Genomic DNA, 27,929 nt, shown 5'->3' on the forward strand with positions numbered 1-27,929 from the left:
CACAGCAAAGTACCATGGTTTCTTCATCCTCTACAACCACAGCAAAGTTTGCACACATAACAGATGGGCATTGGTTACTGAAGAGCACAATTTTACCCTGTTTTACAGTTCTTCCAGTCTGAGAGCACCAATCTATCTGTGTTAAACAACAATAAAATAGAAATTGGAATAATATACATTTTTAAAAGAACCCAATACACAAGGGAAAACATCTTAACTAGAGGATTTGTTCATTGACAACAAAGTCAAAAGATTTACAAGCATATGTAGAGAAAAGTCTGCTGAGTAGTTCTACAGTTCTGAGCTCCTTTTCTATTGTTCAAATGGATTCATTTATATAATAAATTAATTTAAAAATAGAAGCTATAATGCAGCGTAGTTTTATGAACTCTCACTAAATACATTTAGAATTTAGTTCCCTTTGGCTCAGTCTACGTTGTGTTCCACATATAAACATTACAGACTTAAATATACTGGGATAAATGAACTTAGACTTGTTAAGAGGTTTCCATAAACAACCGTCTATTATGTCACTTCTCCAGATAGTCTCTGCTTTGTTGATGGTTACTGTCAGAACAGACTATTCCAAGTTCTCTGTAGTTAGCATGAAACAGTCACTAAGGAAAACCTTTCATAATTAGAACAAGGCAGGTACTAAACCCATTCCTTGGCTTATCTATGTATTTGTAGCTGGAGTTCATTAACTTGTCAGCACTGATTCCTTTTGAATAGGAAAGTGAAACGAAAAAACTATGTGCAAATCAATATCCTCTGTTAAGTCATGTTCCTGTTAACACAGTGTCAGATATGAAATAATGAGAATTAAAAAGACACTTTCTGGCATAAAAACATGCTTAATATGCTTTAAAACAAAATAAAAGCACTGCTACAGTGAATGACTTAAGCTAATTGTTGTTTCATGATAAAAGTTAAGGCACGTTAAAGGTTAAAGAAAGGCTTTGAAAACCTATTGTTATTTTCAGGTATAATTTAAAATGGCATTAAACTTAACAATAAATGGAAGAAGCATTTAAAAATGTATAATTTATGCTCATTAGTTGGCACAAAAGCTGTGTAGCATATCTATATATATCTAGAGAGAGAGACATCTGCTAAAAGGACTTCCATACCACAAGTTCAGTGGCATATTTTCAGAAAATACATTTCATTTGCGTAAAAGTGCACCATTATCAGAAAGGGACTATAAGTAACTCTTTATGGACATGTAAAATGATAATAACAGAGTTGTTAAAAGCACAGAAAAAATTGTTGGAGATAAGCATAAGGTAAAGGCAGGTACATCCTACGTGTATATGCTGAATTGCTTATTACCTTTCCAGAGAAAAGCAAAGTCAGTTAGCTCTGCAGAGCAGTCTGCAGGCCACACAAGTCCCTCAAGATGCTGCTGCCTGTCCCCCCGAACCTGAGCTCAAACTCAACTCCATTCTAAACCATCTACTTGTTAAATCAATAACCCAATGAGACGGCCTTAACTTCAAAATTGTGAGGTCTCTGCATGCAAATGGTGAAAAGTCCTTATCACCTTTTATCTAAACACCTTACCTTTCAATAGCGAAAGAGCATTTTATACACAGAAGTTGGAGGCAGTATTATTTAACAATGGAAACTGTCAATACTGTAACACTTTTTCCCTTTGTCCAACCTCTATTTTGTCTGGTTCTTTGGGCATATCTTCTACAACATTCATAAACAATGTCTTACAAGGCACAGTCTTTGTCAGTCTTTCTATACTGCCACAGTAAAACCAAGGAGAAATAATGCAAATCCAAACTGTCTTTGCTGTCTCTCTCGATTCTCCTAAACACATACTCTTACACTGAAAACTGGAGTTTTATCTTCCTGTTGTCTAGAACCAAGATTAATTTCCCTCACCTTATTTTCTCATTTTATAGTTTTAAAGACTGAAGGTCAATAAAGTCACTTATCTAATTCACAGTTGTTCTGAAACACATTTTCAATTAAAAAAAAATGATCCTAAATACAGCCTAACACATTAAGTGCTAACTAGAGGAAAAGACACAATAATTAACAGCACTGACAAGGAATCAGGAAAGCTGTTAAATTAAAACAAAACAAAAAATTCCACACCTTGAATATTCCATAGTTTTCTGCCACTAGAAGATACAGCAATTATATCTGTGTTATCCCGTGTTAAAACAGTGAGTACTTCCATTTGGGATACAGATGACTGAACAGATTATTGAACTTTCCTTGCAGATGTTAAATTTATTACACATCATAGGACTGGACAGAATCTGCCTTATGGTGTGTACAAATTTCAAATATAATCTTTAAGTAATTACAGTCAATACATAAAATCTGTGATTAAAAAAAAAAAAGTGTGAAACCTGAAATCCTTTAAAGAACTGCTTGATCAAAAAACAAACAAACAACAACAAAACATTAATATCATAAGAATTCAGCTGAAGGCACACGTGTCATTTAAAATGTCTGAAGAAATTCATTTTCCTATCTTATAGACAAGCAAGACAACTGACATACTGTGGCTGCCCACTAACATTGCATGCAATTAATATTGTACGTATGTATCAACATGATTCTAATAGCATCCAATAGAAATGACTATACTGAATGACAGTCCCACCAACACATTCAGTTTTCCTGGCAATGGAACAACATGGATGCATTAACAATTAACATCAAGGTCACCCTCAAATAAATTTTGATTTGGACACTTCTCATGGCAGATTTATGAGTAAATTCAAAGCTCATTAAAGTCGGTGGAATGACTCCTATTGACTTAATGGAGTTTGCATTTGGTATACGGCTTTCTATGATTTCCTGATTAATTACACGGTTTTGTGAATAGTCATGCCTAAAATTAACCCTGTAACTTAAAGCTTCAAGCCTCACCTTGCATATACATGGAATTTTGTCAGCTGTGAGTTTCAGTGTTACACGAGTCAAATCTTTGCCAGATCTGACTTTAACCTGAAGTTTTAACATCTCCTCCTCTTACTTAGTTCCCGATTTTTGAGGGTCAACATGAAGCATGTCACAGTTGTCTGATTTCAATGATCCACTATTACAGTAATAATGTTTCTATGGACTTAGCTAGAAATTAAATACATGTGAACAGTTCCAATAAACCTCTCAGAATGGAGGTTCAGTGTAGGATATAATTGATGGCAATAAATGAGACAGTCTATAATTGATAAAATCTCTGTTGACTGAGCCAGTACCAAAACAAATAATAAATATGCATTTCCTAAATCAGGAACTCAGTCTAAGGGTTTTTAATTCTATCAGTCAATTCTGCTGCAAAGTACTGTTAGAATTCACACATGCCACATCAAACACAGAACACCAGTGAAACAATCATAATCTAAGGCATGTGTTTATAGCTTACATCAGCAACGGCAATAAGAATAGAATAACCAGTCTGAATATTCTTGTTGCCAGATGCTACTATGCTGGAGCATATTCAGCTGAGTACACCTGGTCCCACTAGGGGTTTTGTCTACCAGCAATGTCTTCCAGTAGTCATGAATTTCATCTCATACAGGAGTGGCTGACTTTTCATTTCATTTTAGGGGAAAAAAAAAAGTCACAGCTGAGAAAATATTCTTCCCCTCCAGATAGAACAAACTACAACATGTAGTATTTGCCAGCAAATCGGGAATTTTGAATTTACTGAAACCTTTGTTAGTGAGTTCAAAGATATCTGAGCCGAACTGATATGCTTCATGAGAGCACTAAAATGCCCATTTCATAGGGGCTGACAGGCTATTTCATCACTACACTCCTGTGTTTGTAGGAAACCCTCTGCATTTTGATACAGCTTTAAATATAAAGTATTCACAGCGCAATCAAAATCAGATTTTTTGCGAGCATTTCTTTTTTGGGAAGGTCAAGACTATGTCAGGTGATACTAAGATATACTACAGTCAATGCATGTATAAAGTGTTCAGCATCTCCTAGGATAGTCCAACACTTCACAGGATTATACACTTGAAATCTTTAGAGCAAAAAATAATTATGCCAATACTTGAGAACTAAATTTTTATACAGTCTTCCATATATTTATAAAATTTACAGTCACCTTTCTTCTGGGTGATTAGAAAATATATCTTTATATGGCACAACAGCTTTCAATAATACATATATATATATATATAAAAACTTGCAAGAGGGCCAGTACAATAAGAGCTAGATCCAGCTCTTATTTTAAAAGGATTACAGTACATTCCATATCTTTAAAAGATGCATATGCTATACCCATGATTCATTTTTTTCCCAAACAACAGGCTAATTCTAGAGATAGAAAAGAAACAAAAGACAAAATGATTTCAAGATTTCTGCTCAGTTCAAACATATGTTAAGTGATTCAACAAATATTGAACACCATCAACCACAAGGGTGTTTGCTGACTTGCAGGTAAATTAGAGTGTATCTGTTTGTGGTGGTAGTCTGAACAGTTGCTGACAATGATTTTCTGTTGCTAAAACTTGGATCAAACCATTTTACCAGAGCAATTACTAAAATTATTTTAACAAATCTATTTCCATCACTCACCAGCAAGCTTCTTGTTTACTGCTATGCAACAAATGAAAGTCATAGCAAGGATCTGTTAGGAAACTAGAGGTAAAATTCAGTCTCTCTTTTCCTATCTCTGTTTGCCAGTTAGGTTAGGGTAAGAATCCTCCTTTCCATAGCAATAAAGTATACCAAGGAATTTTAGTGGCACCAAAAGTATCTGCAGCAACCAACTACTGGCCATAGCAGGACTACTGACCACTTCAAATTGTCCTGCTTTCCCTTCCATTCTCTTCTTGTGTAATTACTATCCCTATATGCCCTCTCAGTAAGAGGAGGAGATATATACACAACTAAAACTATTTTTTCTAAGATAGATCAACTGCTTAATGCAAAGGTTATGCAGCTTGATTTGGTGGTGAAATAAGAAGTGAGCAGCTGCATGATTAATAACTCCAAGATGACTGCACACATTAGCAGAGTTGTTTATTATACAAAGATATCAAATTATATTAAACTTTAACTCTGTCATTCTTATGCTGAATATTTCTTTAACTTTCCCAGTTATTCTAGAGACAAGAGAAATCTGGCTTTAAAGTAAGATATATAGGAATATTCTTAAACACAACAGAATTACAATGATCAACAAATAAGGAATTTCAGGTCCAAAAGGAGCCATCTGTCCTTGCAGTGGTAGAATAAATTATTGGAGGAGGAAAAATGTAGATTTTTATCCTGTGATGCCCCATTAAATGCTTAAGATGTGTGCTGAGATAGGTGCTACTATAATAAACATAATAAATGGTCCTTCAGGTTTGTGAAAACCAGCATGGAACTATTGGGGCAATCATTAGGGACGATTATTGATGTCTCAGATGGAGAGAAATGACTAAACTCATATTCCAGAAATCATCCTTTCATGTGAATAATTTCTCCTATTATGGCTCTATTTCAAATCCACCTTGTTTCTGTAAGCTGATGGAAAAGCTTGTAGTGGGAAAATACCTGCAATATTTTGTGTCTCTGACACAAAAAACAGAACCTTGAGTTTAGTTTGAACACAACTGAGTTTAATTTCCTCTTAGAATTGTCTCTGCTCCTTAATAAATCTGAGGTATCACTGGTGAAACTGTGCTAGTTGTCATACATTGCCTTCATCATTCCTGCATGATGAGAGAACATGGAAGAATGGAGATATTTTCTTCTGTACCAGAAGTCTCACTTTTTTCTTTTTCTTTTTTTTTTTTTTGGTAACATTTCTGATTCATTATAATTTTGAAGACATTAAGGATATCATGGCAACTTTAGCACAATATGGAAATCACCACATCCTTTTTACAGGGCTCCTGTTTAAAAATGACTCTACTGATACCTTGATGTGAAAAGATTATGAAATACGTATTAACAATATAAGAAAATATCTCTATACTTGAATGCAAATACCTCTTTTTTGCAGATGTATGTATACAGACATGCACACACACACTCTTTCAGTGTACGCCATGGTTACACATTAAGGACCTTACAGGATGAAAGCCGCTTTATAAATTCATGAAATTACACATCCTAAGAGACATCTACTTATCCTTTATGATCTTGCTTAATGTTTCACTAAATCATGGTTAGCCTGTTGCCTTCCCTCTTACATTCTCATTTACTACTGTCCTGGTTGCAGCTGGGATAGAGCTAATTTTCTTCCCAATAGCTAGCATGGTGCTGTGTTTTGAATTTGGGATGAGAATAATGCTGATAATACCCCAATTTTTTAGTAGCTGCTGAGCAGTGCTTACACTAATCATGAACTTTTTGGCTTCTCATTCTGTCCTGACAGCGAAGAGGCTGGTGGTGCAGCAGGAGCTGAGAGGGAACAGCACCAGTACAGCTGACGCCAACTAGCCATGAGGATATTGCACAGCACAGGACGTCGTGCTGAACAATTACATGGGGTGGCTGGCTGGGGGATGTTGCTGCTGCTCAGGGTCTGGCTGGGCATCAGTCAACAGGTGGTAAGCAATTGCACTGTGCATTACTTGTTCTGTCCTATTCAACCCATGAGTATAAACTTTTTTTATTTTCTCCCCCATCTCACTGGGTGGAGGGAGTGAACAGCTTTGTGGTTCTTAGCTACCTGCCAGGTTAAACCACAACAGCTGCAATGATTTTTTTTTCTAAATGCTTCTTTAAAATGTTCCCCACACCTCTGGCACAATTTCTCCACAACTTCATCAATAATCTCTGGAAATTAACACAAAAAAATAGGAATCGTTTTCTCCGTATCATCTGAATACTTTCAGGCTGGATTCAGAAGAGTGACTTGAAAAAATATGTATATGTCAGTACATGAAGATTTATCATTCTTGCACAAAATTTAGTGGATTTTGGACAGTTAGCATCCTTGATCTAAAAAAAAAAAAAAGAAAAAAAAAAAAGCTAACTCAATTCAAAAGGTCTTCATGCAACTCATCTACCATTCAAACCCTCATAAAAATGTTTTAGTGGTAAGAGGTAGATAGGTATTTTCTTGGCACCCTGTGCCAGGGTGAAATTTAATTCAGATAGAAGACTTAAACAATCTTTGTATAATCTCTCTCACTGAGATTTATGGTGTTTTGCCATTAAGTCTTATGGATGAAGGATAAGACCCAAGTGTGTGTTAAAAGAAAATAAAATTGATTCCTTTCCAGAACTGTATTTGGTTTTAAGCTTCCAAAAATAAAATAAAATAAATAAATTTATGCCGGATACACAGCAAGCAATAGTAAAAAGGGCCTGTGGAAGATACCTGTTACTGCAGTGAGAACAGAAAGGCTAAGTGCAATTCAGTGCTAAAAGGAGATACATGTATGATTTTAGATGCTTTTAATAAGAAAGTGTTCATTTAGAATATTTTTGCTTGTCATTTTTCATTAGTCCATTAATAATTTGGAAAAATTAACAAGGATTGGGTTTGTTTCCAAAATCACCTCATTTCACCTTTGAATTCCTGTTAGCCATATTTTGTACTTGTCCTAGATCTGTTTGCTATTGGCAAGCAAAAGTCCCTTTTCCAGGGCAAATGTACCCCTAGATCATGTAAAATCAGAGAAATTATTCACAGAGGAAAGCACTAAACATTCACAGAAGCTAACAGCTTCTTGTTTCACAGTCAATTATTCATATTTCTAGTCTATAAGACCATTTTTCTCTCCTTAAATAACCAAGTACATCTCATTTACATGCTGAAGTTGTGCACTGAGGGAAAGGGAAGGAAAGCTAGCCCACATGTTTGATCTAAGCGTTTATACATACAGTGAATAAACTTACAAGACACACTTTAGCCAAATAAGGAATGTTAAGTTAATGAAAACCACCAGTGGCTCATGTTCTTTACAGTATTTACTTGGGTATTCAACACAATATGTAATTGTTGCTATGGCAACTGCCACATCACTTGGCACCATGATAATTCTCAGATAAATGGATCTTTGTCAGAGCAAATTCCAAAGCCAGTGCATACGCAACCTGCATTTCTTTGGTGGTGGGAATTTGCAGAGTTAAGTCAGAAGGATAAATTCAGCCCAAGCCTGAGGGAAAGCACAAGCCTATCAATAGAGGTGAGGCTCTGCTGCAGAGCTGAGTAAAGGGGGAGTGTGGTTATAGATGAAAAACCACGACCCATGTGCACTGTGCCATGGGATTTGCAGGGTCACTCAGCAACAGTCAAGGAAAGAGGTGCAGAAATCACATCCATAAGGCACTGTCAAACAAAACTCCTGCTCTGAGGATTTGATCTAAAGTCTGCTGGAATCTGATTATTTCAGCAGGTTCTGGATCAGGCTGAAGGATAAAAATGGAAATTAAGTGACTGGAATTTTTATAGAAAATAGCTTATTTCAGTGGCTAAGGAGATTTCTTATATAAAAGGAGTTCTTTGTTGTTTCCCAACAACAAGTGGTGCACAGAGGATTTTTATAAAAATATAGCCAAAAAGGCAGCTAAATGATACTACAGAATGACCCATTGATGAGAACAAGCTCTTGCTTTCACTGACATTAATTAAGATGTATTCTGTGAAACCTGCAATGTAGCACTGCAGACTTAAAAATAAATAAATAAAATTACTAGCATCCTTTCATTGATGATTAAAGCAGAGAAAAAGCCACTTACCAAAAAATCACCAATGTCCAGGTATCAAATTCTAAAATTAATTACAGCACAGTATTTAATGCATGAAGTCCAAGTCAATCAGTGTTTGTAATGTCATAAAGAACAAAGATAGAAGTAGTAATAGAAAGTTGACCATTTGACGACTAATAGGCAAATGTTACTATGTTAAGTTTTCTAGCAAACTGAGAACAAAAGCAAGAAGTGGGATTTTCATTTGTTTGCTCTTTAAGAAAACCATGTTTATATGCCTTACGGAAATCCTCATGTCCAAAGGGAAAGTATCTCCACAGATTTTCTGAAAGTAATTGTATTCTACGTACTGTTTTGAACAGTGTAATAACTCATAAGTGCCTCGTACATATCGATGTACCCATGTGACTTACTCTATTTTGTGTCTTAAAATGAAAAGCAAAACATTGTATTTTATTTATGCAATGCATTACTTTTTGCAGCAACTGCTGTATGCAGATCTAATAATATGAAACTCTTCTAGCCTGTTTGTCAATATCTCATATGTGATTCCATCTTCATACTTTTGCACAGTCTTTTTCAAACTATTTCTATTTGAAACTCTATTCTGAACTGAAAAAAAAAAAAAAAGAAAAAAGGAAAAAAAAATGCTAATATACATTAATGGGAATGATTGCTCGCTATAGCGGAGCAGTTGATTTTTGATCTTATTTTCTAAATAAATGATTGAACTGCCAGATGACAAAACTCAACCACTCACTACCTTGTGTATTTTTTCCGTGAGCGAATCCTGGTTCATAATAAGACTATTGATCCTTTATCATCTAAGGCAGAAAACTATGCATGTAGGTTTTAAAGCTCAAGGCACTTTTTATCTCATATCAATAAAGTTTGCAATCATTATATTGCAGGGATAAAGCAGAGAGTAAGACACAAACAAGAAATGCTAACATTTAGATCCAAGGAATTTAGTTTCATTATTTCTGTTTGATACAGAAACAGAGGAAACAGAGGCATAGACTTAAAGAAACTTGCACAAATATCGAGGCAGTGACTTAGTAGGAAACAGAATTCAGGTCTGCAAGTCAGCAGGGGAAGTTCTCAGACAGGCTGCCACTTCCATCCCCACTATAATAAACATATCATGGCATTGATGTTGGGAAAACAATGCTTGGACAAAAGGAAAAGTACAAGCAGCCTATCTGTCTAGCCTCTCACTGTTACAAAGTGGACTGGACAGAGTAGCAGGACTGCAGCAACTTCATTTCCTTCAATCTGAGCTGCTGCTGGAGATGATTTTAAACTTTCGTCGTCTACAGCATGCTGTCTCAGGGTGCGTTCCTCCCTCTTATCTCTTCTTTTCTTTCTCCTTTTCCATCTAGTGCCTGAAAAGTGTCCTGAGGGTTTGACAGTTTTTATTTAATCATTTCATCCTTCTGTATGGACAACTGCTGAGCACCATACAGTGAAGTTACTACCAGCCTAGAATTTCTGAATATCTGCCTGCCCTCTTATCTGCTTTGGTGCCAGCCTCTTGATATCTAGCTCCCCCCATTCAGTGTCTGTGATGCAGTAACAAATAAAAGTTCTAAATAACAACCTTTGCTGTGGAAAAATAAAGGCTGCATTTGCCAACACACAAAAAAAGCCTATCTGCAGAGAAAGATCATTTCCAAAGGTTTTCTTCTAGCTCCTAGTGTACTAGGAGTATAGTTATTAAATCCAGCATTAGTCCTTCTCCCTCTCCATAGTCTAACAAACACCCATTTTATTTAGCCTTGGAGGACACAATTCAAATCCCAGCTTGCTGCATTTCTCAACCTACAATCTTTTATGGGACTCTACAAAAGGTTAGCTATACTTTGTCTTTCACAAACCCAGACTCTTTAAATAAATAAATAAAACCACTAATGTCTGGTTAAATGTTCAGATGTGATGAAATTTCCAGCTACTATTCCTACAAAACAAAGCAGGGACAAGGCACTGGATGAGGTATAATTTTGAACAATAACTACTGCCACTCATCAGTTCTGTCAGTTTGTTCCCTACCAGGGTTCTGTGAGTGATTTATTTTTTCCATTAGAGATCTGAACCCTATCAATTCTATGAATTATTCAGAATGAGCCTAAAGTTCATTTTGGGAATCCTGGATGAATAAAAACATTTTCATAACTTTTTTTTTTTTTTTAATCTCAGCACTCAAGTTCTGGCAGTGTGAAAGGGGAATTAAAGAAACACAGGGCAATGCAGAGCATAAGCACAGACTGTGTGTATGCCCCATCAGTGCTGCCCCAAGCTGAAGCTAAGTGAACTTCATTTCTTCCAACGACTGCCCAAGGGTGCAAGTACACACACGCACGTTACTACAGAGAAGAAGACACCCTGTAATGCTACTCCCTTCATGGGCCTGTGACAACTCTTCTGTTCAGTCATATACCACATACCTCTCAAAAATGACAGTGGCTTTTTGAGAATTTTCCCCTCTGTTAAGACAGGGGGAACCCAATATATTTAGACAAAAATATAGCAGGAATAGACACTAAAAGCTGGGTGTAAAAATCTATTTGCAATCTAACACACAGACTTTGGTTCTTCTGACACTAGATCTTGCACAAGATTCTTTGATCAGAGAGCAACTGTTGGATGATGATGCTGAGGAGCCACCTATCTCCTCGTATTGTAGTCAAGGCCATCCTATGATTGAAAGCTTCAGGCCCTGCAGGACCAATACGTCTCTGGCAGAAGAGTAAGAAAACATAACTTTTAGACTAAAAAAGCAGAATTACACAGTAAGTGGTATTCAAACAGCCACCAATTGTGTTTTGGCCACAGAGGTAATTTAAAGTTAATCACTGATTAACTGATCAGTAAGGCTAACTACAATCTTACCACATCTTCAGTGGGAAAGAATCACATCCTTCAACCACTAGAATACCAAAACCTTTTCTGTGCATTTCATATATCAGCTGTAAATACTTCCAATATTCCTCTAAAGTATGGTTGGTAGCAATCACCCTTCAAAGTTTTAGGAACTGTGCTGTCTCTTTCCAGGCTCAGACTGCCAGTCAGCACATTAGAGATCATTGTTGTCAGTCATTTCCAAACATGTTGGGAATCTGCAATTAGAAACATTAACAATGGGATTTCACAGATGTAGGTTACAGGCTTTCAGAAAAGAAAAGGCAGTTGCTGGCAGTGAGGAAATATTTAACCACTTATCCCCTAATTAAACAAGGTACTGTACTCTAAGTACTGAATGCTAAGCAATGCTCTAACACGTGCTTATCTTAACCCTACAAAATTATGCTGAAATACTAAGGCTCCATCTGAGCACTTCTTAGCCAAGACACCCTGCCTAAACAGATGGAGCAGTTCTGCTGTTTCCATGCTGATACATTCAGACTGTAAAAGTAGAAGATTAAGTTCAAATTTATCATAAAATCACTTCAGATAGGATGTTGCAATCTTTATATCCTTCTTAAGTATGACAAATAGAAAGACAAGACTGTTATGTTTAAAATAGGCAAACAACAGCTGAAATGATTGCTAAAAACCATCTATTTAACAGTTACGGAATGCTGGTTGAGGTCAGAGTAGGACAGCCAGTCCCAAAGACCTGCATGTTGTCTTGAAGTAGGGAATGATCTTCATTACATGGATTTCCCGGGACGCATTAACACATCTAACTCCCAAAGGCACTGCAGACACCAAGGATCAACATACTGTAAAAAGCAAACTTCCAGTTATGAGCTGAATATCAAAATCCATAAATAAGTGATGAATGCAGGTAGAGATGATGTTATGAGATTACTCTGAGTAGCCACCTATGAGGGAAGACCAGAAAGTAGCAGAATATACCAGATCTAGACTGGTTTTCTCTCTCCAGAACAACTCAAAGTGGTTGTAACAGAACCCAGGAGTGGGACCAAATTAGATTTGACTTCATCTGGTAATAACTTTCAACACTACATATTAATGAATATTGCTGGAACTTTCTGAGGAGAGACTACCCAGACCCTGAAAAGGGCATAAAGAGCAAAGGTCACTGATAAAGCTGTGCTGTAGTCAGTGCAAATACACATCTTAATTTCTACTCAGGGAGGCTATCTCCTGTTGAAGACATGGAAAGGCTGCTTCTCTAAGTAAACCAGAATAAAAACTCCAGAATATGATTCTCAGAGAATCAGATCTTTGCAGAGAAACCAACCCCATGGACTCTAGATCTCCAGTCAGGGATGTTTCAAACTCCGCAGTTTCATTGATTGAGAAGTCAACTGGAGAATGAGAAACCCCATTTTGAAACTGCTCCTAAGCGCTAAAATGTGAAGTGAAAATAAAATCATTTTCACATTCTTATGAGTGCACTAGAAGGAAAATGTCCTGCTGGTTTGAGACAAAGGACAGCCAAATGCCCAGCTCCTCCAAGTGTACTTTTTCTATTCTGAATTCAACAGTGCATGGTCCTGAATCCACAGCTCCAAGTAAGACAGTCTCTCAAGTACGACTTTGTTAAAATTGAACTTTGTGAAGATATGGCATATTTAAATAAAATTAAATTCCCTCTAAGTGTTCTGATCAGCTTTCTGCACAGTTACACATTCTGATACTTTTCCCCTGCTGGCAATCTATATTCACATCTTGTGCTGCTTAAAGTGCAGATCAAAACCTTTCCTCAGCCACAGACTTTGAGAAGTTTGTTCAACCTTTCCCCTAAAGCTAAGTTGTTTTAATGGAAGACTTAAGTTATATTAAGCCATTGTTGGAAATATAATGAAAATGCTGGAAGCTGAAAGCCTAAATACCAAAATAAGACAATAGATCAGTTATTCTCATCATGGCTGCTTTATACTTCCTTGAAATTATAGGTTTGTAAGGGTACCAGGCTTAATTGTGTAGTAAGTCACTGCCTTGCCTGCCTCTTACTAAATGCCATGACACAGAAATGAAGGCTATCTCACATTTCTTTTTGCTACTCTCATGGGTGTGAAGTGTGTGAAGTAAACATTTCAATCAATTTGTGAAGCACTTTTCCCCATATTATGAGGTTAGTATTACACTGAAATTCCAAAGTGGAAAAGAATGGATGCAGCATTCACTGGGAAGAGTGGAACAAAAATCAGCAGTGCAAACAGACAGAGGGTAAATATGGATTGTTACCTGCATGCACACATTTATGTAATATAACACATAGTAGTATCAGATAAGCAGACCTATGTGAAAATTTAATTTCCACAGCATGGAATTCTTTCCCGTGTCCCTAGACTTGCAGGGAACATGAAAGTTCTGTAAATTCTAAATTACATATTCAGAAGTATGACTTTTCCATTTTCAGTTATTGCCAAACTTGTTATCTGGCATAATGTTCACCAGAAGAACCAGACAATTTTGATAATCAGGCTCTTTTATACAAATTATTTCTTTATGAATATTTGGTATTTACAACTGAGGATGTAAAGTATCTTTCAAAACACGGAAAATTAATATTTTATTAAGTTAAACTAAGTGCTAAAGTGTTACAACAATGCCTGGATGGAATTTTGATCTCTCTGCTAGCAGATTGAAACTGCTTACAGTCCTCAATGACACACATCAATGTAAATATCTAACAGTATATTCTTGGCATTTTCTTCTAGTCCTTTTTATTAATCTTACCTTTAATGCACCACGTTTTTCATTTGCTCCAACAATCAAAACTTCTGCCATATCCTCTGCATGCTCAGACCGTGCGTGGACAAACAAGGCTCTGCCAGCTTCTGATACATTCTTTAGTGCAACTAGAGACCCATCATGTTCCACCTTAAAGTCTGGGTTAGAAACTTCGAAGTTCAATTTGTTATTCCCCTCGCAGTCATCAAACACCACTGCGGAAGGAAAAAAAAAAAAAAAGAAAAAAAAGAAAAACCACAAGTTTAAGTATCCACTTTGGAACACAGACTTCAAACATTTTTATGTTATTGGCTTGTCTACCAGGAAGAAGTGGCTCCAATCTATGGGAAAACTTTTAAAGCTTTATATTTGTATGGTTATTATTTCAGAGACAACATTATGAATATGCAATTGCAGAAGGATAAGCAGATTTACTAGGTTAATTGGGGAAGGAAGAGAGAAACTAGACATTTTGGACATAAGTATATCTGATCACTTAAAAGTACAAAATGCATACCTAATTCTACAAATCAGGTGGCAGCAGCAGAGGCCTTGCTATTCTCCTCAATGTAACAAGGGAGCTTTAAAGGCTCTTCTACTGCCAAAGTGGTTTCAGATAACCCACATTTTTTTTCTTTATTTTTGGGATTGGTTGTTTACAGAATATCCAACTTCATATTCTACTGCAAAAGTGTTACATAGTGGAAAAATCAACCTACAACATTTCTTATTAACTACTTGGATCATGACATAGTAAACAAGCTGCACTACTAAGCTAAGGAGAACTCTCAATTAAACAACAGCTGTCAAAACCCCTGTTTTACTTTATATAGAATATTTAAAGTATTTATGAAGGTTGACATAGAGAGAAAAACATCCCTGAAGATAAAAATCTGAGGTTTTGCCTCTAGTTCCTTCTCTGAGTCCAGCAGATTCACTTTGCACAAAATACTGGAATAAACATTGCTATAACTACTAGCCATATGATTAAGAGGTGTTCACCACAAACTTTTAATTGCTAAGTAAACTTTTCCTGGTTTGACATCTCTGAAAGATATATTTGCATGTGTGGTGATTTTTTTTTTCCCCAGACAATCTGTTCTATATTTCATACCTGTTCCTTAAGTTACTGCTGCTACAGTCTTTTCGCTTATCTGTATGCTCTTGCTATTTTAATTTTACATTTCATTTCTATTGGATCTTTAAAAACTGCATTACAGACAGGGATAGAGACTATAGAAGATCAAAGACAATATGGTTTTACTGAAAATAAAGCACTTTTTATAATTGTTTAAATTCATTGTATAAATTATCTTGTTGTATTTGATAATTATTTTTAAAGAAAAAAAAAAAAATCCTATATTCTCTCATGACCTCACCAAAACCTAGGCTATTCCAGACTGTGTAATTGCTATAAGTGATTTAAAACGCAAACTGAATCTCACAAGGGATGGGCCACAAAGCACTCTTTGGAACAATTTCACACCAAAAAATAATCCTCTTCATTCACACCTCTGCAAGTCAAATCAAATTTTGCATCCATTTCCAGACAGGCCAACTTGAAACCAGAGCCACCAGAGAAACTTGTGGAGAACTTCCCTGTGTGGGCATTCACTGGGACTGAATTCCAGAGTAGAACCACCACAGGGGAAAAGGAACTGCTGCTGGTTGCAGAATTTGAATGCAGCTGTGTTTTATGATGAATATCGATGAGAAAGGTTAAAAAAAAAAAAGCCCCAAAATTCAAAATAAGGTGTAGAATGTAAGATTTGTGACATTGTTTTACAATCAAGTGGAGTGTTGACATTGGCCAGCTGTAAGACACACAGACAGCTGCTCTCTCACTCCCCTCCTCAACTGGATAGGGAGAAAATAAGATGAAAAAGCCCATGGGTCAAGATAAAGCCACAAAGATCATTTAGCAATTGCCATCACAAGCCAAACAGACTCAACTTGATGAAAAACAGTTTAATTTATGGTTGATTAAAATAGATTTAGATGGTAAAAAGCAAAGATGAAATTAAATCCTCACTTTCCCCACCCCTTTTTCCTGAGGCTCAGCCCACCCCTTCACTCCCAGCTCCTCCCCTCCCCTCAGCAGCACAAAGGGCTGGGGCTGTGGTCTGTACCTAAGAGTTTGTCTGCCCTTGTCTTCGTCCTTGTGTTTTCCCCTGCTCCAGCACTGGCTCTCCATGGCCCGCAGCTTCCTTCAGGACTCAGCCACCTGCTCCACTGCGGTTTCCCCATGGGCTGCAGGGGAATACCTGCTCAGAGCGCCTCCTTTATCTCCTCCTTTGCCCTAGGGGTTCACATTGCTTTTTCTCACACTTTTTTCCCTCATCCCTCACTGCCAGGCAGGATTTTTTGCTCTTTCTTAAATACACTGTCGCTGAGGTGCCACTGGTGTCGCTGAGGGACTCAGGCGCGCTGAGGGGGGGCTGCCACAGAACTTTCTGGAAATGGCTGGAGGTGGCTGAGGCCTGCCTCCGGCAGCGCAGGTCTCACCTCACTGAGAGGCCTCTGCAGCCCCTGGACATGGGCACCCTGTACTCTGACAAAGAAATTCAGAGCCTGAAGTGCGATTTTTAAAAGAACATTATGTTGTGAACCTGTAAATTCGAGCCTGACTACCCTTTTACTGTGAAGTATCCAAACCTTAGTGTCACCAAGCGTCTTTTAGAAAAACGATCCCAATACCTGAAGGATCTGGTCTTCACAAGGTTTGGGCTTGCTTACGTATTTTTAATGAAAGCTTGCTCCCATTTCCTCAGATTTACTTGAGGGCAACAGTACTATCCTTGGATTCACAGTGGGATATCAAACCAGAATTTCATCAGCCCATTTGCCATTTCATTGAATTTTGCTGAAAGCAAGAGAGATTATAAATAAAAAAGAAACAAAAAGCTCTTTTTCCCCTCAGATACTGTAGTCCCTCCAGACAAATCTATCTCAGTCTGTCACGTCGCAGACCTCGGCTTGCAAAGTCTTATGTTGCAGTAAAAGCTGGGGGCAGGCAGGGTGTGAACCGCAGAATTTCGGAGCAGCAGCACTTTGAAACAATTTCCCAGTGCTCAGACCGGGCTGGCATCTGTGCTGCCCAAAGAGCCACAGCTGTTCTCTGAAGCCAGGAACCACTTGCAGAAAGGGTCCTGTGATCACAGAAGGATTTTGATAGAAGGTTCTCTATTGGTAAGGCCTCCCCGGAATAAAACTACTGATTGCAATTGATGATGGTGACATGACAGGCGTTTTAACAGATTCTCTGCAATCTCCTAAAGCTATCAACCCACAAAGAGACAAAGTTTCCCTGTCACCACAAATATGGGAAATTGAAATTTTCTATACTAATCACTGTATAGATTACAGCCTTGATAAATTATGAGTGGATTATCTTTTAACTTATTCTTCTCCTCCCATTAAAAAACAATCAAACATGGCTTTGTGGAGCTACCTTGTTTTACTGAATAAATATGTACTTCTCATAAGCCAAAGCTGCTAGTGCTTATAAATATATATATATTAATATTTATTAATAGTTTACAACTGGGAAAAAATGGGCATCTGTGACAAATTCATAGCAGGAGTAAAAAGTCTCCTACTAAAACTTAAATAAAAGAAAAGCCTAACGAATGTAGCAGAGTAATCACTGGAAAAAAAAAAAAAAGTCAGAGTTCAGCTCTATAATATCACCCAGCCAAACACCACATTCAGAAGGAAGCCATGCTGTCTTATTTTTCTAAAAGAGGGGTGAAGTTGGCTGGGAGTACAATTCTCCCACTTTGCTGCTCAGCACTCAGAATTCTTGAGGTTCCCACATTGCTGCCATATGTATGCATTGCAGAAGTTCAAAGACCACATGCAGATTTGACACATTGAATTAGGAGAGATACTTGAATTTATATTTTATGTTTACTTGGACTTATGAATTCAACACTTTCAGACCTTTTATATTTTGCTCACCTATTAGCCCTACTTTATGAAACTGCACTTTTTCCATCAAAGGGCTGAGGTAAAGTTGCTTGAAAGTGGGAAACTTTTCTTACCATATCTCATCCAAAAGCACTCATGCTTTCAATTCCCAAATCTACCATAGAAACAAGGGTATTTGACGAGGTTAATAGCAAAGAGAGGGAAAGAAAATGAAAGGGCTATGAGAAGTACTGATATGTAGGATAGAAATTAGAAGTGGGTGGAAGGAGATGAAGTGATCATAAGGATAGAGAACACTGAAGATTATATGGACCAGGGGCCAACAGAGATGAAGTTGAAGCAAATTGTTAAGAGAGTTGAAGGGAAATGTAGCCTTAGATAAAATCTCTAGTCTGAAGTTAGAGGCAAATGAGAACTTTATCAGAATGATGATGCCTCCTGGGCTGGGATAACTGGGGAATGTTGTATTAGGTTGTGTTACATTCCCAGTAATTCTCACAATGCCCCTCACCAGGAACATTTGCTTCCTTAAACTCATGTGGATTCTGGGGAAAAAAAAAAAAAAAAAAAAAAAGTCAATTCAGAGTCAATTCATTGGCCTAAGTGTTCAGAAGTGCTAGGTTTCAGGAAGAAAATATGGATGTCTCTTTTCAGAAATAAAACATCCCATTACAAACAGTTCTTTCAATAAGAACTTTTCAGATTATTTAAGTAGTGCCCTAACACCAAAAATTAAGAACAGTTACCAAGGTCTACAATAGCTGGATGGATAGCACATGACCAAAGGAGTCTGCTAAGGTTCATGGAAAGAAGATACCAAACCCTCTGGCAGTCTTTCTAAAATGAAAAGGCTGTATCCCAGCATAAAACATTTCACTGCCTCACAACCATGATAATACATGTTTATGATGGATTATGATGTTCATGATGCTCATGCACTTATCACAGAGATTAGGTATGAGGAAAGCCATGGGATGGGTAACTAACATTATTCATACTACCCAGCTGCAGTATAACAGATGGGATGAACGCTAGCCTGTTGACTGTCCACACGCACTCACATACTGAATCTTCCCACAACCTCTATTACACACACTGTCTTAGAGCTTAAGGAGTTTAGATTGTAAACTCTTCAGAAAAAAAGACTACTTTCCTTCTCTGCACAGCACTTGAAAAAATATATATTCATGTTGGCAACTGAAGGTGCTATAGAATTACAAATAAATAAATAAATAAATAAATAAATAAAGGAGCTGTTCAGCTATCGTCATAAACTAGAATTTTGGAAATGCTATACCAGGCATGACCACAAAATGATTGTGTCTCATTGTCAAGAACTCAATGGCCAATTAAAAAAATGATCTAATATTTATTTATATGAAAGCAGAATTCTTAATTTATTGATGCATATATGACTCTTCTGATGTTCCTAGTCATGCTCCAGCTGCCAAATGAACATCTTTATTGTGCTTAATATGCCATATGGTATGAGACTGGCTCCAAAACTCCATACAAGCAGAATGAAAATACTGCCAAGCATCTCCCAATGAAAAACAACATGCATGTCACTCATCATCCTCTGTTCATTTCTCAGCCTCCTATACTAGACTTTTACTCCTTTCTGTAAGAAGGCACTCTCACATACAAACTGTACAGAGTATTTTTGTCCACCATTATTAACAACACCTGCATGCATCCCAAGGCTTTAATCACTGACTTTGAGTTTATCATTATCAAGGCAACTGCTGGAAAAAGGATTCTTGTGTAAAACCACAAGTCCATTATCGTAATGATTGGGAATGGAAGCTGTGATTGGAAATATTACCTATAATAGACCTCAGCAAGAAATTTCAAGTTCCTAATATTCATCAGTTCAGTACATCCCACCTTGCTGTTATGATGTGCTACATATGTGAGGTTTCTACACAACTGTGATGTTTATGATAATGAACCACAAATGTTTTAACACCATTTTAAAACATTGAAAGGTTAACAGTTGGATCTCTTGTAAACTACGTAAAAAGAAAAAAAGAAAAAAAAAAAAGCTAAAATAGATTTCTTATATACAAAAGCATCTTAAACTGATATATTCCTCTTTCAGTCTTCTTTTTTCAGAATTTAATTCTCAGAAGTTTAATTTGTTTTGAACAGAAGTACAGAATCCATAATTTTCTCTGACAATCTCTACAGATATTTGAATAATTAAATATATGTATTTATAAACATAGAGAAACATACTCTGTATGTCTCTATATATGTGTACACATTTTTATGTTAGCTAATGATAGCTAGCAACAAAACAGCTCTTCAGTGAGGAAATTTCACACTGAAAATACATACCAAACACAGAGACTTAATTATTATAGTAATGAAGGTTAGGGTCCTTTGTGTAAATACAGTCTAGCCTTGTTCAAATCAGTGGGAGTTATGGCATCAACAGAATTTTATCCTGTGTATTTTTTTTTTAATCTGTTTTAACAAGTAACTTTAGATCATATTGAAATGACAAGTTGTTTTCTTCTATGGGAAGCTGTACCTGTGAGAGGTCTAAAGAGACGAGATAAGCACGTTAGAGCTGCACAAAGGCAAGCTAACTTTCCAGCCCAGCAGGGAACCCTTGTCTGTTCTAAAAAGTCTTCCCTGCTCAAAGATATTAGCAAAATACAACAGTTAAACAGATAGGAACCAGCAAAGCTGAGCTTCATTAACTGCAATGAGAAAAGTGATTGTTGAAGCAAAAGTGATTGAGTGCTGTTGTATATATATTAAAAATAATAAAAAATAAATCATGAAGTGCCATAACCTACCAAAGCTCTTGTTAGCAATAAATAATGGTGTTGACTGAAAGAAGCAGGCAAGCAACTAAGGAGATGGTAACAGGCCACCCCATGACACTGTTAGTCATGCTGCTGCCTGACTGGTGCAGGGTGTCACACAGCAGCCTAACACCAAATATTAGAAACGTGAAGTGTTATGAGCCTTCAAGAGATAAGTTAGCCTGTCAGTGTAGATAGGATGAAATCTCCCTGGAACCAAAACATCTGGACAACCTAAATCCATTCAAGATTAGCGAAGGCAACTGTTACAACAGATTATGACAAAGGCAGCTGAGAAACAAAGAAGTCCTGCTTTTCAAGCCAGCAATATTGTCAATTAGGAGAAACAGCTTTTCTCCTTCCTTTGAGAGGCCTTCAAAAAGAATCTCTGGAACATGGGTTCTGGCAGGGAGCCCACAGCCTGTTTATTTTTGCTGTTTTTCTTCAAAAATACCTGAACAGGAAAAGAAGAAAGAGCTGAAAGAGAAAAATTTTGCCCTACAATACTTCTGGAAGCGGACTATATTCCAGTGTCAATAGTTCATTCCAATCTTTTGAACCAAAATCATTTCATAGCACATAAATCAATCAGAATATTTCTTCACTTGCACTGGACATTGAGCGATGGAAACAGGGTATGTTTGTCACAGAAACACTGTTTTAGAAAGCCACTACTTTAACTCCACCACCAGATTTTGGGAGCAAGCAACAGTAAAGCAAGTTTCCTTCCAAGCAACAAGCACCCATCATGGAGAAGCTGCAGGTTTACTTTAGAAAATCCGTCTTCAGACTTAAGTTTTACATAGCCGGTTCCTTTACATTGAAATCTAAGCTAAAAATTATCAGGCAACAGGAACCACCTTTTATGGTGATGCTGAATTCCTTGGGTGACTTATTCCAGACTTATTTTGAAAAGTAAAGCATACCACAATTTTGTGTGTTAGCCCTAATCTCAATCATCCTAACTCTGGCATGTTTAGCAAAGATTTACCATCACTATGTTTTATATATATAATTGGAAAGTAGGGAAAGAAAAAAAACTGAGCAAAGCAGCAACTTTTAGAAAATTGGGACACATTTTTTCCTTCAAAAGTGAGTTAATCATTATTTAATATCTAAATGTTCTTTAGAAATGATGGGATTGTGGCTTAGACAAGCTGCACACAAGACTAAAAGACTTCTTCACATACACAAAAAAATCTTACTGAATATTTAATAAAATTGATGAAATGAATTTTGTGAAAACTTTTTGCTTTTTTTTTGTTTTGTTTTGTTTTAATGGTTTGATGTTAAATTCTAGCTCTGCAAAAGAATTATTTAAAAAAAAAAAAATCAATGCTGGGCTGTTATCTTCCACTGTGTGTTTATGTTTTCATGTTTATGATTCTTTTGTATCTATGTAATTTCTTTATATGCCTTCTGAAATAAATTATAATGATGAGTTATTTAGCATATAGATAGTCAAAATCTGTGGAGACATAAGCAACAGTTCATCAAAATATTACAAGGATTGCTGAACACACAAATGTGCATCTATATTCAACTTTGAAGAACAAAAACTAAACAGCAGACTTGATCCTTGCACACACTGATTACCTAACCTGGCAAAAACAAAAAGAAAAAACAAACTGATTACCTAAACTGGCAAACATCTCCATGCAATTTGTGTGTGATGATGAGATTTGAGCACAGTCTTGTTAAAATGTGCAAATTAGGCCAACAGTTCATCCAGTGGGCACTAGGGCATATGTATCTGCTCTTCAGAAAACACCCTTTCAACAGTATGTACTGTAGCTATTAATAGTAACTTTTTTTTTTTTTCTGCATTGTAAAAATACACGGGAAGAATATACCACCGACAGCAGATAAGGTTCTCATAGATCAACAGGAGGTATTCCACCTGGAAACCAGCCACTGCCAATAAAAGGTGCAACGTTTTTGCTAGAATAATCACGTCAGTCCCTTCCCTCTCCCCACGTTACCTGGCTACCACTGACAGTCCTTGCAGAGCTGGAAAAATTATTAACACTTTGAAATTCTGTAGTGCACTTCAACTGAGCTATAAGTGATACTAGACTAAAGGCTTCCTCTGCTTTTGGGTAATGGGTATTACGTGTGATTCCAGAATGAGCAGCTCCCTCCCCACTGAAGTGCCACCTTAGCAGTGCTCTGCTCCATCCTTGCCTCCTGCTGTACCCAGCCCTGCATTCTGACATCTTTTCTCATGTCATCAAGCTCTCTGCCTCTCTTCTCCTGGCACATCATAACGCCTCTCTGCCTCTCTTCTCCTGGCACATCATAACGCCACTTGGCTAGTTATTGGTATGGCATCAGGTACCCTGAGTTAGAGCTGAACAAGCACAAGCAGCACAACTCATATCAGCCCAGCAAAGAAGCAAAATTTATGTTGCTTGGGACTTCAGTGAGTATTTTCACAGAGCACAGAATGCTGTATGAGCAAAATAGCTCCGGCAACACCAAAGTCAAGAATTGCCATCTTTTTAAGAAGGGTTTTGGCCCTGCTAATTCTTGCCTTTTCCACCATGCTCACTCTTTTCTTCCTCTCAGCCAGAACACCCCGCAATCACATCTCATGTTCTTCAGCAAATTCACTTCTACCAACAGGACTCCATCAGCAATCTCTAGCTCCGTGAAATTATGGAAAAATACAAACACTACAACTTAAACTGAAGGCACTTCTCCCCCGAGGCAGACTTCACCAGCTCACATTGCATGATACCTTCACACATTTTTTTGCTGCCTGTTGTCTCATTTAGGGCAAAAATCTAATCAAGTGGAAGGAGTTGTAATGAGTTGTTCTCAGCTGGAAGTTATCTCAACTTATTCATTACAATGTAGACATGTTATTGACTGATCACTTAGGTCAGTGGCTGCATTATAAAGTCATGGTAATACTACAGCTTCTGCTCTAAGCCCTGGAGAAAAATTACTGTTTCAACAAAAAATATGATGTCAGTGAATGTGTTTGAAGAAAAAAATAAAAAATGAAACTTAAGATGTTATATCGCAGCCATTGATCTTCTGAGCGCAACACATAGTTCAGTGTAAATGGAGCTGTTGTCTCTTTGGAAATGCAGAGGACACATACTGATATTACATTTGTGTAGCTAGTCTCAGAGGAGCTGTCAGATCTCTGGAGGAACGTGACATCTCACTGCTAAGACAGTGTTGATTCCAAACAGTCCAAATGACCCCAAATCCAGGAGCAATATGTAGGAAAGATTCGTTTTAACTTTGTTAGTTTCAATGAAAGGGTTTCCCATCACAATGCAAATGATCAATACTTTTCCATCTTCGCAGGGTTACATAACATTTTGCTGAGAATCCCAGGAGAACATACAATGAAATTATTTTCACAGGCTGAGTCCAAGACACAAGCAGACAGAATCAAAGACATTCAAATGTATTCAATACGCTGTCGTTCAGCAAATTACTGTGAGAAATTTGTCGACAGAAAATTAATTGCATCCTATAGCAAAAGGAAGGTGGGACAGAAGTCTGAGTTCATGCAGAAATTCCCAGTGGGATATAATGGATAATTTCCTTCAAATGTTCTCTGAGTAAAGCTTTAAGAGGCAGTGTACTCCTGACCACGCATATTCTTGGCTTCAGCACAAATATACATTTGATCTTTGAACAGTCACCCTAAATGCTACCCAAACCAAGTTTCTTGATATATGTAATTTATTGAAAACTAATCAGTTGAGGTTATATTCAGCAGAAGAAACAGGGTCCCAGGAGATTTAACTATGTAAATAAACTGCTGCCAGCAGATGTCAAAAAGTAACAACAAGCAATCACTCACAGGAAATAACTACAGCACCAACCGGCACAAAAATACCTTATTTACACCAGTATGTTTTTAAAATGTCTCCAAAGCCACAAATTTATTTAGTAAAGGTTTTCAGTTAACTAGACAATTAGCTGCAGGTCACAGGGATTTTTTTCCCTCAAGTTCACAATTAAAACTGTTTGCCTTCAAGGTCGGTTTGTTATAATTACAGTGATCTGTCATTTCTTAATGTGATCTGTCATAACTTATTTCCTCTCCTTTATTTTATTTTTAAATTCTTATGGCACATGCTTTTGTCAATATTCAGCTGGCTTTCTATAAGCCTTAAGTGAATCACTGGAATTCTGATACACTGTTAGATGAACAGAAGATTCACTAAATTGTGCAGATATTTACATTTGGCTGAAGTTTGGGCCATCATTAAGAAGCCTACTAAATGTCAGAAATGAAATACCAGCTCTCATTGGAGAATGTCTGCTTTGTCTGTTTCTTCAGGTGGAAGTACAAGTACCTCTGATTTGGAAGAAGAAACTACTATCTTTCATCCCATAGTCAATCCGTGGCAGCCACTCACACCATTGTACACCTATTTTTTGGAGATGGGTAGAGGAAAAAAAAAGGTACTGCTTAATCTTTCTGTCTTACTGTAGTGGTATGTTGAGACAAAAAGTCAAAGTCCAAGAACTTTTCATTAAACATGCTATCAATACAAAGTGCTTTTTACACAGATACTGTCCAGAGGCAGCATGGCCTTCATCTACTCAATCTTGGGTCTTGGTTTCACCTTCCTTGTGAAATAAATTCACACTAATCTGTAATGCAAGAGTGAGTTGCACAGACTGCTTCCTAACCTCAAGACTGAACTTCAGAACCAACTTCACCTCTAACTACAGGCGCTAACTTCAACCCTAAGAAATAAAACTAGTGGTCATGCATGCTAGCAAATGTTACAAAACCAGAAATACCTGGGCGTCTATTTACAACTGCCCTTCTCTTGGAATCATAACTATGATAAAAGTCTTTCTTGGTGTACAGTAATGTTTTCTTAAAAGGCATCCCTAGGAATAAAGCTTTCACCTTGTGCCGTGTGCAACTAATTTCCAAATAGCACTCAGTGGTAGGAGTTTGTTTCTGAAATAGAGAATGACGCATCATTTACAATGCATAAAAGGAAACAAGAGTGAGTAATAAATCCACTGTGTAATATTTTCCTTTCAAAATGGATTCTGTAGGTTGCCAGCCTATTTTCCCAGCTGCTGAATGAGTAATACCATGCCTGAAAAAGTGCTCAAGCCATTTATTCAGTGGATAGTTCAACTTACCCAGGGACAAACTGGAACAAAGTTCTTCATTTACAGGGGTAAGCCTTGTGCCGCCTTACCTTCTCTATCAATGATCTTGACAGAGAAATAACAAATTTCTTGCAGTGTTTTCAACCGAGTTCTTTCAAGTGAGTTCCCTCCATATTCTTTTTTAAAGAGTCACCAGTAAAAAGGTTGTTTTGGTTGTTTTTTCCAATAAATGCATAAATAATAGACTTAAGCTCCTTTTCAGTCCTTAGTCTAAAAGCTGTGTTATTAAAATACAGCCCTTGGACACAGTTTACAAATAGCTTTTGAGACCACCTTCAAAAATCTAAATTACATATCAGTTTACAAAATTAGTTGGTGGTTAAACTTCTGTTTTACTCAAGTATCAACCCAATTCCAACACACAGCCCATTCCATAAACCATGGAAAACCAACCTCCTAACTGCAGCCTATAAAGTACAAAACTTCTATGTGATTAACCAGGAAAGCCACCTCTCAAAACTCTGCTGGATTTTAAACTTGCTCAATTTATTGTTATCTCTTTCAAACAATACCAGAGCTGGACTAATGGTTACAGAACCAAATAACCTTGGTTTGAATTTTGACTCTCACACTATGATCAGACAAGTAGTACTGCTGAGAACAATGTAATTAAAATTGCACCATGTAATCTTGCTCTACACAGTCGTTCCCAGAACAGTTTCTATTCACATCAAACACAGGCTTTTATACTTTAAAGAAAGACAGTCTTTGGCATCTTCCACAAAAGAACTGACCTGAGGGAAAGTAAATTCTGTCAGTCAAGATCATTTAAAAGCAATGTGAAAGTTGTTTACATAGATAAACCAAGGAAAGAGCATCAGACTACTGAAGTTTCTGCCTCTCTTTACTAAGTAAAAATTAAACAACAACAACAAAGAATAGGTAGCATATAAAACTCAAAATTAGTCGAGAAGATAGGTGATACTGTTATTTGTGTTCACTTCTTAAAAGGGTGGTGTTGCTATATGGAGGCTCACATTAAACAAGTGGCATTGCATATGAAGGAAATGATAGAGGAAACTTGTGTTAATTACTTAACAAATTCTAAATTTCAAATATACACTGAGTGGTAGTGCCATGTGGCTGCTTGCTGGTTTCTAAATGTGGATATTCACTTTCATGTAAACGCTGTGTACATAATATTACCAGCACATAGTTAGCATCAGCGTGACCACAAGCTAAGGTAGAAATTAATGCCGTGTTTGATTCCAAGCCTTTTTGTCAGCTTCAAGAGTATGGATTAAGCCAATAATCGACAGTTTCTACACAAAGCTGCAACCAGTCAATAGAATTTTTCATTATTTTAAACTCTATAGTCAACAAAAAGAGGTGTAATGAAAAGCTACCTGAGCCAGCATTCCAGACATGAACACCCACAACGGGCCTGTTTGCTGAACGAAAGCCTTACACTAAAAATGAAAACAGAAATCTCTAGTGCAGAGATTAAGGACACCAGAATACCTCTAGTGAACAATATTTCTTATATTTCTTATCAGCGTCGTATTTATTTTCATACAGTAATCATGCTGGGACAGATCAGACAAGATGCTGGCTTACCACACAGTAATTACAATACTGACTTAATATGGACCAATTTAAATACTCTCTATGATTTAATAAATTACATAGTTATTTCCTATGACTGTGAATTTTATGTAGCAACATAATTGTCAACACAACAAAATTGCCAGTCATTCAGTGGAAAGTCTACATCTACTCATTCAATTCCTTTCCAAA

The 27,929-nt window shown here is 37.0% G+C and overlaps 1 protein-coding gene across 4 annotated transcripts in view; it reads right to left on the minus strand.

Moving 5' to 3' along the window:
* The window catches only part of CDH13 (cadherin 13), a 479,864-nt gene that overhangs the window by 303,556 nt on the left and 148,379 nt on the right, over positions 1 to 27,929 (minus strand). For all 4 annotated transcript variants that reach the window (XM_068693026.1, XM_068693025.1, XM_068693029.1 and 1 more), the window contains exon 3: positions 14,287 to 14,495. In XM_068693026.1, the coding sequence (XP_068549127.1) occupies positions 14,287 to 14,495 (209 nt within the window). The remainder of the gene's footprint in view (positions 1 to 14,286; positions 14,496 to 27,929) is intronic.

This window comes from Anas acuta, chromosome 10 (genome assembly GCF_963932015.1).
Source record: "Anas acuta chromosome 10, bAnaAcu1.1, whole genome shotgun sequence".
Lineage (NCBI taxonomy): Eukaryota > Metazoa > Chordata > Aves > Anseriformes > Anatidae > Anas > Anas acuta.